At 42.4% G+C, this 20,252-nt stretch overlaps 1 protein-coding gene across 1 annotated transcript in view; it reads left to right on the top strand.

Moving 5' to 3' along the window:
• sdk1b (sidekick cell adhesion molecule 1b) overlaps window positions 1-20,028 on the top strand; it is a 396,999-nt gene extending 376,971 nt beyond the window's left edge. The window contains exons 39-46 of the mRNA XM_063198261.1: window positions 2,507-2,644; window positions 16,155-16,316; window positions 16,462-16,587; window positions 16,939-17,103; window positions 17,686-17,823; window positions 18,019-18,139; window positions 18,994-19,123; window positions 19,618-20,028. Of these exons, the coding sequence (XP_063054331.1) occupies window positions 2,507-2,644; window positions 16,155-16,316; window positions 16,462-16,587; window positions 16,939-17,103; window positions 17,686-17,823; window positions 18,019-18,139; window positions 18,994-19,123; window positions 19,618-20,028 (1,391 nt within the window). The remainder of the gene's footprint in view (window positions 1-2,506; window positions 2,645-16,154; window positions 16,317-16,461; window positions 16,588-16,938; window positions 17,104-17,685; window positions 17,824-18,018; window positions 18,140-18,993; window positions 19,124-19,617) is intronic.
• Window positions 20,029-20,252: the final 224 nt, after the last annotated feature.

The following is a 20,252-nucleotide window of genomic DNA, read 5'->3' as shown; positions in this document are numbered from 1 at the left end:
CTGCTTCTCTTTTTAACATAATCATTGACTGTACAGAATAAACCTTCTCCGCACACTGCTTCTCTTTTCAACATATATCACACTGTGCAGAATGAAACTTCTTCACACACTGGTTCTTTTTTTCTCCATTTTATTTAACACCAGTGTTAATTTCGTCAGCTTTTTTAAATTTAGTCTTAGTCTTAGTCACAATGACGAAAATCAATTTTAGTCTTAGTCATATTTTAGTCATTGCCTTCCCAATTTAGTCTTAGTCTAAATGACGAAAATCAAAAAAGGGCTTTGACGAAATATTTTAGTCATAGTCATGGTTGACGAAATTAACACTGATACGCACATGCGCGCACACGTACACGCACGTATATGCACACACCCACAGACGCACGCATGCACATGCACGCACACACACACACACACACACACACACACACACACACACACACACACACACACACACACACACACACACACACACACACACACACACACACACACACACACACACACAGAAAAAGGCACTCAGTCTCTCACACACAAATGCAACACTCATATTTCTTTAGTGTCAATGTTGGTCATTGGGTGTCTGGCACTTCCTCCGAGCTTAGACTTAGACTCTGTCAATCTCCTGCCTCTCACTCCTGCCTCTCACTTGTCTACCACTCTTTCTCTTTCCATGTAACTTTCACAGATGTCATTTTAGAAAAAAAAAATGTTTTTGGAAATAGTAAAAGTCTCCAGGCCCCACTTAACACGTGCTGTTCCTCTGTTTCTGTCCCCTTGTCACCTCTCTCTCTCTCTCTCTCTCTCTCTCTCTCTCTCTCTCTCTCTCACATGCGTGTGTGTGTGTGTGTGCATGCGTGTGCGTGCCTGCGTGTGCATGCCTGCGTGCGTGCATGTGTGCGTGCGTGTGGTGTTGGAGAGCAAAGTTCAATGCGGAGAGCTGGCTTTGTTTGACTGACTGAATGGTGTGGAAGTGGCAGGACCTGCTCTGAAAGGCTCTGGGGGCATTCACTAATGCCATGGTTACAATGAAGCCCATTACACCCAATTGAAGCCCATTGAATTAGTGTTCATTTTTTCTCTCTTTTTTTTGTCTTTTTAGTCAATTTTTGGACTAAGACTCTCCCCCATTGATTCGTACGAATAGCAAATTTGCTCCAAATTATTTTCTCATTTTCTCTGACCTTCTGTCATTTTAGGGAGTTCTTCTGTCATTTTAACAGTACTCTTTTGGCCTACTGTGCTCAATAGCAGTTTTTCTTTTCCTTCCACATATCCTGTCTTTTTGTATTTCCTCCTTTCTCTCAAAATATCTTTTTGTTTTTCATTCTTCCCTCACTAAACATAATGTACCACTGCTTTCAGCAGAAATACCCACTTTTGTGTTCTACATGAATAAACACACAAAAGCCAGAGTGCATCTACAGTCAATGTTTTTTTTTTTCAGCGTCCAAAGTAGCATACAATTCGAGACATCTTCATGTAATTTTAATAATGTTATTCACCTGTCACTTTGCTGCTATTTTCTGTTCTTTCCCGTTCATTCTGCACTCCCTCTACTTGTTGTGTACTGTGTCTAAGTGCATTTGAGTCCATTTTTCCACCTATAAGAGCATTTTTTTTGGTTACTCTGCAAAGCAGGCACGCAATCCATGACGGACTGTGAAACACATACAGTAGCTTTTGTGTCGAAGTTTAATTTTTGCATCCTGATCTTTTCCATTCTGTTTCCAGAGCCTCAAGCAAATAGTATTTAGAGACACAAATATACGTAATACAACATTCAGACCAATTCAGTTTCATGAATACAATAGTCATTTACAGGCTGTGTGGGTTTAACTGAACAATAAACATATAGACCAGGGGTGTCAAACTAATTTTGGTCCAGGAGCTACACACAGTCAAGTTGAGGTCAAGTTGGCCAGACCAGTAATATATTAGCAAAATATTGCAAAGTTCTGCTTCATATTGGGATGACATCTAGTCAATTATGTCAGGGGCTATATTAGGAGGATTGGCTTTAAATACAGAGCAATAAAGGCATTCTTTCTCTGGTATTGAAAACCTGAAATCTCACACACAATCGGGAACTTTGCAAAGGGCTAGAGATAAGCTACCTTTTTTCGTTATTAGTCTTTTCATTTGTAGCTCTTTTCTGTACAAGTCTGGGGCCGGATTAAACCATTTGACGGGCCCGATCTGGCCCCCGGACCGTTTGACACCCCTGCCATAGAGACATATGCTGACCCTCTTCCAATTATTTTTTAAGACAGACATTTCCACTGCCAACAGATGAAAACTAAGTAGTGTTGCTTTATTTTTGCTTTAATGAAGTAGCTTTAACATTATCATGTCTTCGTTCATTTTTTTTCCGCAGCCCTCAGCACTCCTAGCTTCCACTGATTTGTTCCCTATTCTATTCTATTCTATTCTATTCTATTCTATTCTGTTCTATTCCATTCTATTCTCACCTCTCACCGTTCTGTGTTCCATTGTGTTTCCACAGCGCCCAGTGCCCCTAGCTTCCTGTCCTTCTCCGAGGTGACGGGCAGTGCCCTCAACGTGTCCTGGGGCTCCCCTCAGCAGCCCAACGGGGTGGTGGAGGGCTACAGGGTGGTCTACCTGCCCACCGCACCTGTACAAGGTGAGATACAGACACACAATACTTACTGTACATACAGGACTCTAAAATAACTTTTTTCATCGCCAGCCGAAATGGCTAGTAGATGTTAATCTTATTAGCCAAATGAACACTCACCAATGGTTTAAAGTGGCTACTTAGTTGGTATTTTCTACCAGCCAAATTGAATTTTCACCAGCATTTGGCTAGTTGGCAGGTGTTCATTTAGAGCCTTGCTTACATACACACACACAAATAATGTCTGGTATAGAGGGTGTCCAGAATTGCGTCTTCACTGCATTGTATGTATCAGGTTGGGGACCCTTTCGGATGAATTTGTCCTGGGCCTGGCCATATCTGTAACTGCTAAAATATTTGAGTCTTTAGTGAATGAGCAGGTTAAACATTATTTGCCTGAAAATGGAATTTTGACATCTACACAATCAGGATTCAGACAATATCACAGCACTATCACCGCCACTACTTTAGTTTCCAATGACATAATCTCTGCCCTAGATAACAAGAGGTCCTGTGCAGCTCTTTTTGTTGATCTTTCTAAGGCATTTGACTGTGTAAATCATGACCTTCTGTTGCAACGACTACAACATATTGGTTTTAGTGACATGACATGACACAGAAGTGGTTTTTAAATTATTTATCTGGGAGAACCCAATGTGTAGCTGTTGACAATAGTAATTCTGCTCTGGTAGGGGTCAAAATGGGTGTGCCTCAAGGGTCAATTTTGGGGCCTATTTTGTTTACTATTTATATAAATGACCTCTGTGTTGGTCTTGATTCAGCAAAGGTGCATCTGTATGCTGACGACACTGTTCTGTATACATCTGCCCCCTCTGTAAATACTGCAGTTGAGACTCTTCAAACTGCTTTTAGTGTTTTGCAGACGTCTTTGCTAAGTCTGCGTTTGGTCCTAAATGCAAAGAAAACAAAGTACATGGTTTTCACGCATACCCGCTCATCATTATCTAATGTTGAAGTGTCCACTACTGATGGTACCTTGCTAGAAAGGGTTAAAGCATACAAGTACTAAGGGATTTGGCTTGATGAAAAGTTGAACTTTGAATCACATATTGACCATCTTCTTAAAAAGCTTAGACCAAAACTGGGTTTTTATTTCCGTTTGAAAAAATGTTTTCCTTTTGCTGCTAGGCTAAGATTGGTCCAGAGTACATTTTTACCCATCTTAGATTATGGTGACATATTATACATGCATGCGTCCACCTCTCTTCTAAAGAAACTAGATGTAGTTTACCATGCGGCACTGCGTTTTATTACAAACGCAAATATGAAAACACATCACTGCGCATTGTATGAAATGGTAACATGGACTTCACGATCACTTAGGAGGAAAAGCCATTTCCTCATTTTTATTGTGAAGGCATTGGTGGGTAAACTCCCATCATATATCAATTGTCTGGTGTCACGCCAAACCAGCTCCTATGGCACTAGGTCAGGAAATAAAATTATCTTAAATATCCCTACAGTGCGTACTGAATTAGGTAAGACTTCTTTTAGTTCATATGCCCCACATGTTTGGAATAACCTCCAAAACACATTAAGCTGGGCATCTGTGCCCTCTGTAGAGAGTTTTAAAAATCTTTTAAAAACAACTTTAGTAGAGGAGTGTCACTGCTTTTAAACTCAGTTTTACAGAGGTTTTGTGTGTGTGTGTGTTTTTATGTCAGATTTTATTAGTTTGTTAGTTCTTACTGTTTAGTGATTGATGTTCTTACTTGTTAGTCTTGTCCAGTGTCTATTTTTTTTGCCCCTATGTCTGATATGTCTTTTATCCTTACGTGTGCTTTTTTTTTTTTTTTTTTAAATCTGTTTTTTATGTCATAATATGTGCCTCCACTGTCTTAATGCCGTCTTGGCCAGGACTCCCTGGAAGAAGAGGTTTCTACCTCAATGGGACCTTCCTGGTTAAATAAAGGTCAAATAAAATAAAAATTAAAAAAAATCTGTCAGTGTTCCCTGGCGGCAACATACTGTCTAGAATGCATACAGCACAAGGCAATGATGGCAATAGGTCATGCAGTGAGAGATGGTGAGACAAATTTGGAGAAGAGTTTCTTTGTAAACGTTCTTTGGAAAGGGAATATGAAGAGAAGCACACAAAACACAATACTACTGTTTTCTACTTCTATAAAGCTTTGTGTTCATATTTGAATTTGCAAGATATGGATCAGCTGTTGCCAGATGGTGGAAAATAGTGATTTATGTCTTATGTGTAAAACAGGCTTTGAAAGCGGGCAGTGATAAGAAGGCAGGATATGAAGGAGGAAATGCAAGAGAATTTGAAATGAGAGGTTAAGAGAGGCTGTATAGATGAATCACAAAATAGATGTACTTATTTGGTCCCAGTCGTTGAGCTCTGATAGACTGATTTAGTTTAGTTTATTTGGTTTATTTCATCAGGGACCATGTGCAAAGCTGATTCAGAGCTCGAAGTGCAAGAAAACGATCGCCAAAAGTAACTAACCTACATTATGTCTATGTTGAAAGTACAGATGCAAGCAGTAGTCGTTTTCAATGTTGATGAAAATTGTACTTAAAATGCTTCTTCCCATACAGATGTCCCAATTTCTCTGCACTTCTCTACATTTCTCTTACATTTTAAGAAATACATCCCAATCAGTAACCTACAACCTCGTAACGAGCATGATATTAACAGAAAAGACTTTGCAGTAGCAATTTGACTTCAGCCCTACCCTTGCGCAAATTATTGGCATTTGGAATGCATACATTCTCTATGCGTCATTGGATATCCTTCATCTACTGAAAGTGTCTGGACCCAAAATATGGTGGCGGGGAACACAAGCGCCAGGACATTGAGTCATTGTGGCCCACTTCACGCTCTGAAACTCCATTCTCAAAGGAACTTTGTAGGTTTGGTTGACAAAAAATAATATATAAATAAATAAAATATATAAAAATAATTATTCAATGGGAAAATGTAACTGAAAAAATGTGAAGGTGCTGAAAAATAGTTATATCATCATTTTAGGAATAGCAAGAAAACCTAACAACCGTTAGTGTCATCATACACCTGCCTGTACAAAGGAAAATAGGCAAGTGTTTTATATGAACACAGCAGTGAGGCAGATGGTAGTGAAAGTGTGTAGTTGAGTTATAAAGCAGCCTTTTATTTAAAGACCACACCATGATCCAAAATAAAAACAATAACAAAAAGAACATCAAAAAGTGTATGTCGTACTGATCTTTTTCCCTAGACACCGCAAGGTGTGTTCTTGTTTGTTTGTTTGAAAACACCCAAAACTTTATTACATAGTGTTTATCATGGCAACACAAAAACATACAAGTACTTTAAATAAATAAATAAAAATAAAAATGAAAGCGCTATTTATCTTTGTTTCCTGTTCTGAGCATGAAAGAGGAAGTTCAAAAAGAGGAGACAAAATATGTTCACATATAAACGTCTACGCTGCCAATCATTTGCATCAGTTTGTGTTCATGCTGTGCAGCTGAACATTGCAAACTGAGAAATAGGCTTTACAAGATTGTATGCTGTGACATAGACAAAAGACAAGACTAAAGACTGTGTTATGAAGTCATTTCCCAGTGTTAACAAAGTATATGTAGGTCATTACTACCTTTTGGTTTTGTTAAGTAGGATGCAAAACCCTGCAACTGAAATTAGATAGGTAAAATTGAATGAGTAAACACTATGTAGTATCATCTCTCTCTCTCTCTCTCTCTCTCTCTCTCTCTCTCTCTCTCTCTCTCTCTCTCTCTCTCTCTCTTTCTCTCTCTCTCTCTCTCTTTCTCTCTCTCTCTCTCTCCCTGTCATTTAATACTAAGTCCAACCTCTGGTCTTACCCCATCTCACTTAAGTGAATAGGGGTGACCCATGGAGGACCCATAGCAATTAGTGGGGATTGTACAATGCTCTACTGCAGGAGAGGGCTGGATGGGAGTGCTGACCTCTCCCTTCTCCCCTCCCACTTATCGATGTTGGCAATTGAAACTACGACCTGTGTAACTCCCCATTATTTTGCGACCAAAACATTTCCAGATAGGACTTTTGTTGTTTTTACTTGATTTTAAAGCAGCAAAGGAAGTAGGCAGCGGGCCAGAAATCCTATCTTGCAAGTTCGTCGGAGTGATCAGGTGGCAACTTGGTTTTTGCTCATATATATCCATCAGAGTGCATAAATCAATATTCTAAATGTTGCCATCGTCAAAAGTTGCACATTCATATGAAAAACAAAGGTTGAAATAGCGATTTTTGGTAATGAAGGAATGTAATTAGGGCCCGAGCACCGGAGGGTGCGAGGCCCTATTGTTCTCCCTCGGATTATTATTATTTTTTTTTTTTCTTCTTCTTTTTGCTCGTTGTTCGGGTCGCCCATTTTGTCTGAGAAGCATTTGGTGAGACGCCCTTTGGCACGGTGGTCGGAAATGTGCGCCGCTACTCAGAACCAGAATTATAGGTTCTCACCCCCAACCCTCTAGCGCCACCAGCAGGCCAAAATTTCAGGGACATTTCTGCTTGTAACTTTTGAACCGCTGGGCCAATTTTCAAAATCTCTGTCCCTGGAATCCTTGGGCCGAGACGAATCCAACGCACCCCATGACGTCATTTTCCGCCAGGATAGTTTTCAAATCAATAAAAATGCTATTTTTCCCGCAATTTTTGACCAATTCGCCCGAAACTTGGTATATAGTATCTCTGGACTGAGCTACACATGGGGTCTCAAGGAATATTGGATATCTTTTATCGTTTAGCCGTGACAGCCAATCAAAAACGGCCTAAAACTCGCCTAAAACTCGCCAAACAGGAAGTGAAGTCATATCTTGGTAACCCATCGTCACACTGTTCTCTAAATTGTCACAGACATTTCCGCCCATACCATGACCCACCACAAAAAAATTCAGGTCGCTAGCTCAAACTCTCTAGCGCCACCAGCTGGTCAAAGTTTTACATACATTTCTGCCAGTAACGTTTGAACCGCACGCTCAATTTTCAATCTAGTGGTACCGTTGAAATCCTTGGGCCAAGACGAATCCAATGAACCCTATGACATTAAATCCACCATTATAGAATGTCCGCCATTTTGGATTAAGTCGCCAAACAGGAAGTGAAGTCATATCTTGGGTAACAGACATTCTTGACCATCCCATGACCCCCCACAAGAAATATCAAGCCGCTAGCTCAAACACTCTAGCGCCACCAGCAGGTCAAAGTTCAAAGTCACCACCCACCAGCAGGTTAAAGTTTTAGCTACATTTCTGCCTGTAACTTTTGGACCGCACACACAATTTTAAATCTGGTGGCACCGTTGAAATCCTTGGGCCAAGACGAATCCAACGCACCCTATGACATCATATCCAGTTTCAGAATGTCCGCCATTTTGGATTTGGTGAAAATCAATAAAATCTCATCCTTCAAATTTAGTCATATTTTCACAAAACTTGATACATATATTCTCAGGATCACTCTAAAGAGATTTGTTAAAGGGTTCATCTTTTACGGTTTGGCCGTGACAGCCAATCAAAATCCTCCTAACACCCCCAAACAGGAAGTGAAGTCATATCTCAGCAAACCATAGTAAGAATCTTTTGGGAGTTGTCACACACATTCTTGGCAGTCCTATGACTTCCCATAAGTACTTTCAGGTCCTCATTTCTGCTTGTAAAAATTACATGGCATGGTTGTTCAGTATGGCGCATTTACAAATCCAAAAATGTCAGACTCAATAGAACCCCCTGCAGAGACCTGTCCGAAGCTGGCATATATGTGACTGCAGTGGCTACCAGGTGCAGTGCCACCATGTTTTAGGCGAATGAATTGCTATAAATGTGGAAATTAAAACATTTTGCATGCGTCTATATGATTGAAATGGCAATGCAAAGGGATACTGAGAGGGGAAGTGGACAAGACAGCAGTGTTACGACAATGACCCCTTCACCTTCCTCATACTTGTCAGAAAATTGTTACGCTTCATCCGTTTTTCACAGGTAGGCGTGTATTAGGGCAGGGCGATGTGCCATGCCCCCTGGGCCGCAGGTGCGAGGGCCCGCCAAGGCTGCTTGCGGCTTTAATTAAAATTGACCTCTTCAACAAGAAAAGTGTCACCAAATAAATTTGAAGTGATCCACAAGAGCAAAACTTCACATATAAGTGTGTATTATGCCTATCAATATTTCTTTATGGGTGTAATGGCAGTCAGGCATAGCGCCACCATGTGGTAGGTAATTGAACTGCTTGAAATGCACTGCAGCTACTGTTAATTCCATATAGGAAAAAGTGGTGAAGTTGATGTGTAGATTCTATTAAACATGGCCTATGAGTGAAATGGCAGTCAAGCATAGCGCCACCATTTGGTAGGCGATTGAACTGCTTGAAATGCACTGCAGCTACTGTTAATTCCATATAGGAAAAAGTGGTGAAGTTGATGTGTATATTCTATTAAACATGGCCTACTTTGTGAATGGTTTGTTGATGTCTTGTAGAATAAGGAAATTGTGTGGTGACAAACGTACCACAGGTAAACCGTTAATTGTTAATTCAACATTCATTGCCTGACATGAATGATAATTAGCAGATAATGGCTGATTGTAATTATGAACACAAAACACATAATCACAACTTAGTTACTGTCTTTTGCCTTTGCATGTCTCTTTCACTCAAGACTGATAGACACAATGTAGAATACAGTAGGCCTAATTGCCAATTATTGGCCAAAGGTTTTCACAAAATTGAAAAACACAAAATTCTCAACATTTTAAGTAAGACTCTATTATTAGTTGTATAGTATTATTATGATGTATAATTATGATAATTATGCAAATATAAAAATATACATCCAAGGTGGTCACAATTTTTCAACATGGCCACCCTCTCCACTTGTAAAAAAGGCCTGGAATAGTTCACTTAATGATACAAGCATGCAATTTGGCACAAAATGTTCATCAGAATCCACTCTTTGAAAAAAGGGTGCTGGCCTCAGGGAATTCCAAGATGGCCACCTTCCACCAATAACTCCTTATCATATTAACTGATTTGCATTACAATTATTTTAAGAAAAAAAAGATCTGTTTGATCACTATCCTATCATACAGTCTGAACCAAAAGATCTGCTATTTTTGCACGATGGCATTTTTAAAGCAAAACAACATAAATATTAGAAGTGTAGTCCTATAACAAAATCTCAAAAAGAACTGTGTAAGGCTGGACAGAGGACAAATAAGACATGTAGCATTTACACCCGTCATTCTCTACTCTCTGTAATGGGAGACCCAATTACCCAGAACACTTTCAATTAGTTTCCTATCCCCAGTCAGCTGGATTTTCTAACTAGTCTTGGCCTTATCAGCAGATATATTCCAAAAAACTTTGAACAGCCTCATTTCCCATCCTCTGACAAGTCAAGTGGAGTGTACTGACTACTCATTGATGCTTTGATGCATTGGTGGCTTTTAAATTCCACTGCGGAAATTGGCAAAGGTGTTGTTATCCAAGTTGACAAGTTGGGGGAACCCACAGTTATTTTCTTGTTAACTACACAGCATTTACAGTCCTTCCATTTTGGTCAAGTTGTACAGTAGGTAAGGACATTAGAATGATTGGCATGATGCTGTGCTGGAAACACGAGACCCTACATCTCCGATAGAATTGATTGTGTTTGATATCTTTGACCAAGTCAACTTTGATGATGTTGAGATTTTCCTGAGTAAGTTGGGAGCTGTATATCTTTTGACGTCTGCATCAGACTTGGTACAACCAAAACTCTCTCTGAATGAGATAGGCCTACATGGTCCTAGGAGGAAGCCAATAGCCACATCTTTTCCCATGCCAAATTATGGTAAGGCAGATCGCCGAACCACGTCTGTGTAATAATAAAAGAAAGTTAATGCATGGTGTGACCTTTTCTTACTTTTCCCTGCCAAATTATACCAATGGCAATTTTCTCCACTCAAGTCTAGATGTGCAACATTTAAGGCTGATGTGTGGCCAAACCCAGAGCCTTCAATTCATTGTCATACACAAACTTAACAACACAATTGGACAAGAGAAGGCCTAATACATGCTGTTCTGCCTTGCTTTTACATGATGTGACATGGTCACAGCCTTCAAAACCAATGATAAAGGAAAGTAGTGGAATGAGAGATTCAGCACTGCAGATTGTATGAGTGATGCGAGCCATTAACTATTTTGCAGAAAGGCCATGTGAAGACATCCCTCCAACAGCAGCAGCACTGATACAACACACTACATAATATGCAACAGCACACTACATAATATGCAACAAATCAAGCAGAGTGCCTGTGGGTTTTGAAGCATATGCCAACTAGAACTCAAAGAAATGAAATCCAACTGACGGGAGAAGATTGGCAAAGAATGAACAGGGCAGCCATTGCAAAGAAAAGTTTGCTAAGTGCGGCAGGTGCACATGCCTCAGGCTTGGTCTTGTATGCATAGTCTAGTGAAGCTGCAAATGTGAAGTACAGTTCTGCTTAATCCTTTTACTTCAGGCCTGTCAAGATTTTGACATTATATTGTGCAGTTTTAGTATTTGTGAATCATGTTTTTGAATAAGAAATCACAGATCCTTTTCAGACTGTATCATGTATACAGTATTGTTCTTCAGTAATTTGTTGATTTCATTGAAGTAATTGCATATATGTTGGTTAGCATTAGTAATTGTTGGTGGAGAGGATAGCATCTCGAAACGTGTCAAACATCTTGGTTTTTCTTGTGAACAATTTTAATGTTTCAAAGAGTATATTCTAATGAACAAGGGTGCGAAATTGCAAGCCATGTCATTATGTGAACAGTTCTTGGTCTTCTGAGGCGGGTGGCCATCTTGAAAAATGGTGGCCACTTTGGATTCTTTTGGTGGCCATCACACTTTTTAAAAGTGTTCCTTATTATAAGTGGAGACGGTGGCCATATTGAAAACGGTGGCCATCTGGATTTTATCAATGGACAATGCTCTTCTTTAAAAAGTGGATTTTACATAACATTTGCAGTATTTCATGCTATCATAATTAAAGCGATTCGTGGCCTCATTATGGCTCAATTCGAAACAGGGAAGGCAGCTGTCCTTCCCGTGAGCTAACTGGACATCGAGTCATGAAGTGTGGATCGAAACGAAAAATTGCTTTATTTCCTGCCTCTGCAGTTGACTGCATTTGTGGGCGTAACAGGGATATTTGAGGTCAGCATCAGATGCTGACTTCGCTGCTTTGGTACCCAACATGCTGTGCGCCACCTCCCTCTCAACCGGAAACCTGAAAAACAAACATGGCTACTACCCAAGCTACTACCTTATCATACTCTTTATTCTGACACTTATGTATGTAGATATTGAAAATCGAATGGATAAATCAACATTGTAGTATCTAAATATGCTGTCGCTAGATCTATTTATAGCCTATTGTAAGATTCCGCCGTCTGACGATCATTCACCGTTCAAATAGCATGCGTAAGCTAAGCGCTAACGTGATGAACGTAACTCCTGCCATAAAATCGCCGTAACATCAAATGCGCAAGGCAGCGCACTCGTTAGTGCCGTTCGTAACGGCTGCCTCATCAGCTAACTTCACCTATCTGATCAGTGACCTGTTTATGTAGGAGGAGAGTCATCGAGTCACTGCCTCCCGTTTCAAATTGAGCCTCTAAGTGCAGAGGGTGGCCATCTTAAAATATGGCTGCCAGCTTGGATTTTCTGCGCGGCCAAGGGCATTTTTTTTAAAGAGTGCACACTAATGAACATTTGTGCCAAATCTATACGTGCACTTTTCTGTGCACTTACCGGTATATAAATAAGGAAAAAACGAAGTAGCGCCCCCTGTGGTGGTCAAGGGAGCAGGTTTATGCCCTGGCAACAGACAGATTTGGATTCAGCACCCCCAAATTGACCAAGTGCACATATTTTTAAGTTGCTACTAAGAGGTCACAACAAAACTCATTATCCAGATGAGCTATGATTTATGGTCCGCAGCCTATGTGTCATATTTTGGTATTTTCTTCCATCTTGAGTCTAGATTGTAATGTATATGTATGTTGTTCGATAATTCAACCAATTAGCTGTCATTTTTAGAGAAAAACATGGCTTGAAGTAAAGAAACGGTCCAAAACCAGCATTTTAAGTCAGTTTGAACTAGCCCCCTGCACCCCCCCCCCCCCCCCACACACACACACACACACACACACACACAAACACAAAGTCTTCAGTTTCATGGAAAATGTTTTTACAAAGCAATCTGTAAAATGTTATAACTGAACAGGAAAGAAAACGTTGTTTCTACCCATAAATAAGCAAAAATGAATATAGCGCCCCTTGTGGTGGCCAAACGTGCAGGTTGACGGCGTGGCAACAGGCAGATTTGGATTCAGCACCCCAAAATTGATCAAGAAAACATGTTTTTAAGTTGCCACTAAACGGATACAACGAAACTCATTTTCTAGATGAGCTATGATTCTTGGCCCGCTGCCTAAGGGTGGAGATGGATGGCCGGGGGCGTGTTGACCAGGCCTCGACTGGTAATCTGGCATACAGGGCAATTCCTGATGGGCTGATACCAGATAAGGTTTAAGGGTATTACGAGAGAGAAAAGTCCCGACTTTTTCCGGGTGGTACTGTCCACTAAGTGGCGCCAATGGAGGAGCGCAGAGGCAGTTAGAATGAATGGGGTCCTATGGAGCTCAACCATAGTTGCTGCCGTTGCTCGGGAGAGAATTGTTATCATGTCTTCATTTAAATTTTCCCAAAGGCAGGATAAATTATCCTTTCAAACAGCACTTAGTTTGACACAAGGCTCTGAAGAAGACAGTAAGTCGCAACGCGTCAGCCTGTCTCATTAAAGGCTTTTTAACTTTATGCCAGCAGTGTGCCTTTGGAATCTTTGGCAAGACTTTAACCACAGTTGAGTTTAGCCATATCTTGTAACTTTTTCCTTGAGCCGAAGTGCACCCACTTGGCAGAAAAAAAGTGAAGTAGCACTCCTTGACGACTAGCACTCCCAAGTGCTTTTTGGTATCTCAGCACTTAGTTTCAATTTTTAAAATCGATTCATCTTTATAAAGTACACCTTTATTGTCAATATTACGTCACGAGTGGCTTCACACACTGCGGTTGGATTGGTCAACCGTCTGCATTGCTGTGATTACGACTGCAGTAAAGCAATTTCGCTAGCAAAATGCTAGCGGAGGTTGACTCATAAATGCTAAACCTGTAAGAAATCAGAAGGATATAACGCCCAGTTTATTGTACATTTGATTTAAATCAACATCGGTTTCTCAGAACCCTCAGTAATATTGCTAGGTTTCAGGCGACAACGAGCACAATTGTGAGTTATTAGCGATAGCCTTATGGGCTGTGCTCGCTAGACAGCGCTCCTAGGTGAACTGCAGGAACGGGTTGGATGGTGAGTTTGGAGACTGTATGTCAAACCACTGTGCCATCACTGTCAGGAATCAAACCTTTGACCTTTTGTTCCCATGGTTACTGTGATTGAATAGCCTATTTATTTCTGTCACTGCTGCAGACAGATCACGCGTGCACACACACCCGCTCACGCAAACACACACAAACACACACACACAGACAGACACACATACATGCATGCACACACGCACACACACACACACACACACACACACACACACACACACACACAGGGACGCCGACAAGGGGGGACAAAGGGGTCAGTTGTCCCGGGCCCTGGGAAATAGGGGGCCCATAATTGGGTCCTCATTACATTGAATGTATTGGGTGGGGGGCCCTTTCAGATGACTTTGTCCTGGGCCCTGCCAAAGGCTGGCAGCGGCCCTGCACACACACACACACACACACACACTCACACACACACACACACACACACACAGATCATTGACCTTTTGGTCCTCTCATTAGCCGTGTCAGTCTGGTTTGGGAGCCATCCGTGAAGTGCCTCACCAATCATGTGTGTGTGTGAGTGTGTGTGTGTTTGTTTGTGTGTGTGTGTGTGTGTGTGTGTGTGTGTGTGTGTGTGTGTGTGTGTGTGTGTGTGCGTGTGTGTGTCTGTGTGCATGTGCGTGTGCGTGTGCATGTACGTGCATGTGTGTTGCTTTCAATTGATTGCAGAGACATTAGTGTGGCAACTCACAGCCATCCTCTACTCACCTAATAGACTTGGAGAGCTAACTTCTCAGATCTAAGTTACATGACTATTCCTGGATTTCCAGTGCAATCAATGGTGTGGACAGACCAGTGCCTACAGAACTTCATGCTTTCTTTACTGCTCGTTATATCCCAGTCCCTTATTAATTTCACCTAATGTTACATGTCTCTATGATTGGCAAGATTTAGTAATGTAGTAAGCAAGGATACCCTAATTTCCCTTTGGGAAATGATAAAGTTACTTTACTAATGTAGTGATAGTGGAGTTTTGGGACAACTGACAGCTGGCTTTGAAGTTTTTAGTTGCACTGGAGGGTGAAATTGACCTGCCTTTCGCTGATGTTTCTGCTTTCTGTGTGTTGACCAGTCTATTTATTAATTCATTTGACCTTTTGACGTTCCTTTACGTGATTGGCAGGTGTGAGCAAGGTGGTGACAGTGGGGGCCCGAGGAAACTGGCTAACTATCTATCTGCTATATAGGAACTTTGAACTTTTTACTGGTACTAGAAAGGTGGAATCGAGATGCCTTCTGCTTTAGTCCATGTACTCTGACTGCCATTCAAGATATAATTTTACATTGGGCTCATTCATGATGGCGCATCCTGCAGCAGTCTGCCGCAGGTGCATGCCCATTACGAAATTGCAACACAATCTGATTGGGAATTGTGTCCACGACACGTTTGATGGGAGTGACTTCTGCTCTGCATTTCTTTCACATGGCATCTAGTCATCACGGGAACCGCTTTACTGCTGCGCTGCTATGCAGTAGCTTCTACCTCACTGCATTTGCATGAGAGCTCCTCCTTGTCGTCAGTAATCTACCCTGATTGGAACTCATCTAGATGACGTGATTTGTGAGCTTAAAGCAGGAACAGGGTTTTTTTTAGATGCGTCCTAGCATCTCTATGAGAAGGTATGTCCGTCCGTCTGTCGGTCTGTCGGTCCGTCTGAAAAGCATTCTTCAAATTGTTATTCCCCCATGTGTCCACAAGGCGACACTGCATAGACAGACGCATCTTTGTCCACATGTCGGACTTGTGACTTTCTGGAAGTAACGTTAGATATTTCTGTCCAAGTTGATCACCGAGCAATCCTCCTTACCTTTCTTAGACTAAGTAGATCTCGTCATGATTCGGCAAACAGATGCTTGGCTGCAAACCCACCTATTATTAATCTGACCTCTCACAACCCTCCGAGATTGCAAAGTGAGGACAAGGTGGTGATGACGGAGACATGAGGCAACTGGCTACCTATCTAGCTACTATATAGGAATGTTTTAGCTGTAATAGAAAGGTAAAATTTAGATGCCTTGTGCTTATATGTCCCGACTGATATCATTTCACATTATTAATTTGACCTTTTACCTCTCTCCGTGATTGGCAGGTGTGAGCAAGTTGGTGACGGTGGAAGTGCGGGGCAACTGGCAGCGCTGGCTGAAGGTTCGAGACCTCAACCACGGGGTCACCTACACCTTCCACGTGCAGGCTCGCACTGTCAGCTACGGACCAGAGTTGACTGCTAACATCACTGCAGGACCCGTGGATGGTAAGACTCGTAGCGTGTGTGTGTGTGTGTGTGTGTGTGTGTGTGTGTGTGTGTGTGTGTGTGTGTGTGTGTGTGTGTGTGTGTTTCCATAGTGTGTGTGCCACTAATGGTGTCCAATTAACCCCTCCCCTTTCTGTCTCTGCAGGGTCTCCCGGGGCGCCCCTGCAGACATCAATCACCAAGTCCTCCTCTGCCCTCACACTCCATTGGTCAGAGGGCAACGAGGGGGCGGGACCGGTCACCGGCTACGTGATAGAGGCTCGTCCATCAGGTGACTGGCTGACTGCCTCTGTGTCTCCCTATGTGCCTCTCGATGAACCTGTTTGTCTGTCTCTCTCTCTCTCTGTTTCTCTCTCTCTCTCTCCCTCTCTCTCTCCCTATGACTCACTTGTCACAGGCTGCATGATACACAACAAACTACACACAATCTCATAACTGTCCTGTCATTGTGACAATAAATGACATTCTATTCAATATCATTAACATTTACTCTATTCTATTCTGTCTTGTCTTATTCTATTCTATTCTGTTCTGTTCTGTTCTGTTCTGTTCTGTTCTATTCTATTCTATTCTATTCTATTTTATTCTATTCTATCCTATTCCATTCTATTCTATCCCTAAGATGAGGGATTGTGGGATACGTTTGTGAAGCAGCTGCCCCCCAGTAGTGTGTCCCATGCCATCAGTCTGGAGCGACTGCGGCCGGGCGTCAGCTACGAGTTCAGAGTCATCGCTGTCAACGGTTACGGATATGGAGACCCCAGCCCAGCATCAGCTGCCATGTCAGGTAGGCTCACACGCACGCACATACACACACACAAACACACACACACACACACTGCCAGCTCAACTGAAACACTATGTATCAAATCCCAGCTATCACAAACAGCAGACAGATCAGTGGCACAGGGAGAATGAAAGCTACATTAACTATGAATGAAAAATGACAGGCAGAGAAGACAATGGAAAAAAACACAGACAGATGACGAGAACTGTTTCTGACAGAAAATGTAGGCATGGTTTTCAGACTGTAGACATGGAAAGGAAAGAAAGAAAGAAAGAAAGAAAGAAAGAAAGAAAGAAAGAAAGAAAGAAAGAAAGAAAGAAAGAAAGAAAGAATACATTGTATTTCTCACATAGCTGCTTTCAAGTCAACCAGAGAGGAAACAAAATGTAAGTAAATCAATAACTAGGAAATACTATTTAAAGAAAGACGAATTGATTGAAGTGCAAATGCGCTTGTTTTTCAACACATTTTTCAAACATGTTAAGAAGTCATTTTTTTAGACTGATATTTGTCAATATGTTTATTCATTTTATTTCTTTTTCTTTCTTTCTTTCTTTCTTTCTTTCTTTCTTTCTTTCTTAGCTCTGTCTGAGAAGCCCTTCTATGAGGAGTGGTGGTTCCTCGTTGTCATGGCGCTGTGTAGCCTGATTCTCATTCTGCTGGTGGTGTTTGGTCTGCTGCTACACGGACAGAACCGGAGATACCGGAGCTGTGGAACAGGTAAACACACACACACACACACACACACACACACACACACACACACACACACACACACACACACACACACACACACACACACACACACACACACACACAGGCAAAAATAATCTCACCATCTCCCTCTTTCTTTTTCACACACACATGCTCACCATCCCAATCTTTTGACTTCTTTTTCCAACCCTCTCACTGCAGGAAAACACATCTCTACCGTGGAGGAGGCCGTCACCCTTGACAACGGAGGCTTCACTGCCCTGGAGCTCAACAGCAGACACCTGAACGTCAAGAGCTCCTTCCTCAAGAAGAACGGCACCAGGTGAGCTAGAAGGGTAAACGGCAGGACCGTATTAAGCCAATGTGGTGCCCCCTGGGCACTATGACTCACTTGTGCCCCCTTTTATGAACAACATTTGAAGAGCTCTTTTCCAAAACGCTATATCCATCATTTTTGACTTTTTGCATTTTAATATTGGAAATGACTGTTAAGAGGTCCTATCATCTATGTGTGAATTCTCGCCATTCAAATGTTTTGAGAACATACTTCTATAACCTCTATAAAAATGTCAATTAATTTGTTAAGTTTGTGTCTTGTGGTGCCCCCTCACTGGTCATTAATGGTTGGTGCCTCTTGGCACTGGCCCATGAGGGCCATCGCCCTCATGCCCTCCCACTTTGGCCTTGTACCCTTGAAAAAAATATCTGCCATAAGGCCACAGTGGCCTTGATGCCCTCTCTGACGCCTAATTGATTAAAATGCATTAAAATGCATGAAATTGCATCTAAGAAACACAAATTTTCCAAATAATAATCCAGCCCTGGATGAAGGGGGAGAGGGCACGTGAGGACACGAGAGAGAGCCAGCGAAACTCAAATGTGGTGTGGTGGACAGATGGATGTACTGCGAGACAAAGAGTGAAGGAGAAAGGGAGAGAGTGGAGAAATTATGATCCAGTTAGCCGCGAGCTGGTCTCATAGGACTCAATGTTAACTGCTAGCATGGAGGTAAAATTTGCACTGATATACCCAGAGAACGGTTGAAAGTACAGGAGAACGGTAAAACCCTATTATTTTACTCAAGGGAAGGTGTAAAATAAGCTTATTTCCAAAAATGGGACAGTATCACTTTAAGTCTTTTCATCCTCATATATATCCTTGTGTCCTGTGGTGCAGGTCTCCTCCTCGGCCCAGTCCTGGAGGGCTACATTACTCTGATGAGGACCTGTGCAACAACTACAACGGAGCCGTACTCACCGAGAGCACCACGCTCACTGAGAAGAACGGAGAGCTCTCGGGATCAGAGGTTGGTTTGCATATATTAAAGGGGGGAGGGGGGATACATTGCATGTATAGGGTGAGAGGGCCCTTTTAAATGACTTTGTCCCGGGCCTAGCCAAAGCTGTCACCGCCCATGCCTATACTACATTTTGTGTACATACATGTACATAGGGCTCTAAATTAACTTTTTTCATCACCAGCCAAAATGACTAGTAGATGCTAATTTTACTAGCCAAACACACACTCACTAATGGGTCAAAGTGGCTGGTAAGTTGGTTTTTCCTATTACCCAAACTGAAATTTCACCAGCTTTTGGCCAGTTGGCTGGTGTTAATTTAGAGCCCTGCATGTACAGTATATGCCATACCCATGTCCCATAATGACTGAAGGATGCTGTCATTGAAACAACTTCCTTGTATAACCCCAACAAGGCCTACCTCTCGTTGAATGAATTTGGACTCATTGGACTCTTTGAAATCCTTCAACTTTGTTTGCATTTTTTTCCTTCCCTTTGCACAGATGACAGACAGCGACTACGAGGACGAGGCCCCCAAGCACTCCTTCGTCAACCACTACATGAGCGACCCCACCTACTACAACTCCTGGAAGCGCCAGCCCAAAGGCCTGAAGACGACGGCCTCCAACACCCTCGTGGTGGCCAACACTCCGCCGTCCCCGTTCGGCTTCGAGGAGCGGCGAAGCAGCAATGGGACAGTGGTCGGCAGCAACGGAGGCGGGGGCAACGGAGTTGGCGTCAGCGGTGGGATCGGGATCGGTGTCGTGGGAAGTGGCGTTGTCGGCAGTGGTGAAGATGGGTACTATAAGACAGTGGTGACCCAGCACAGTACTGGAGGGGTGTACACGCCGGGAGGACAGCCGGCTGCCCCGGCTACACGCACCCCAGTCACAGGCTTCTCCTCCTTCGTCTGACCTGGGATTACATTTCATATCGTGGGTGGGGGTGGGGTTGTGTGGGGTGAGTGCATTGCATTGCATTCTGGGTGGGGGTTGGTAGGTGTGGTGGGGTGGGGAAGTAGAGGTGGAGGAGAAGGAGGCTGATGGTGGTGGTGGTTGGGGACAGTGAATGAGGGTAGTGGAAGAGGAACTCCCATCACCAGACAATAGGAGGCTTGGGGATGGAACATACTGAACTT

The sequence above is a fragment of the Engraulis encrasicolus genome, chromosome 1, assembly GCF_034702125.1.
Source record: "Engraulis encrasicolus isolate BLACKSEA-1 chromosome 1, IST_EnEncr_1.0, whole genome shotgun sequence".
In the NCBI taxonomy this organism is placed as follows: domain Eukaryota; kingdom Metazoa; phylum Chordata; class Actinopteri; order Clupeiformes; family Engraulidae; genus Engraulis; species Engraulis encrasicolus.
This window is presented reverse-complemented; position numbering and strand designations above follow the sequence as displayed.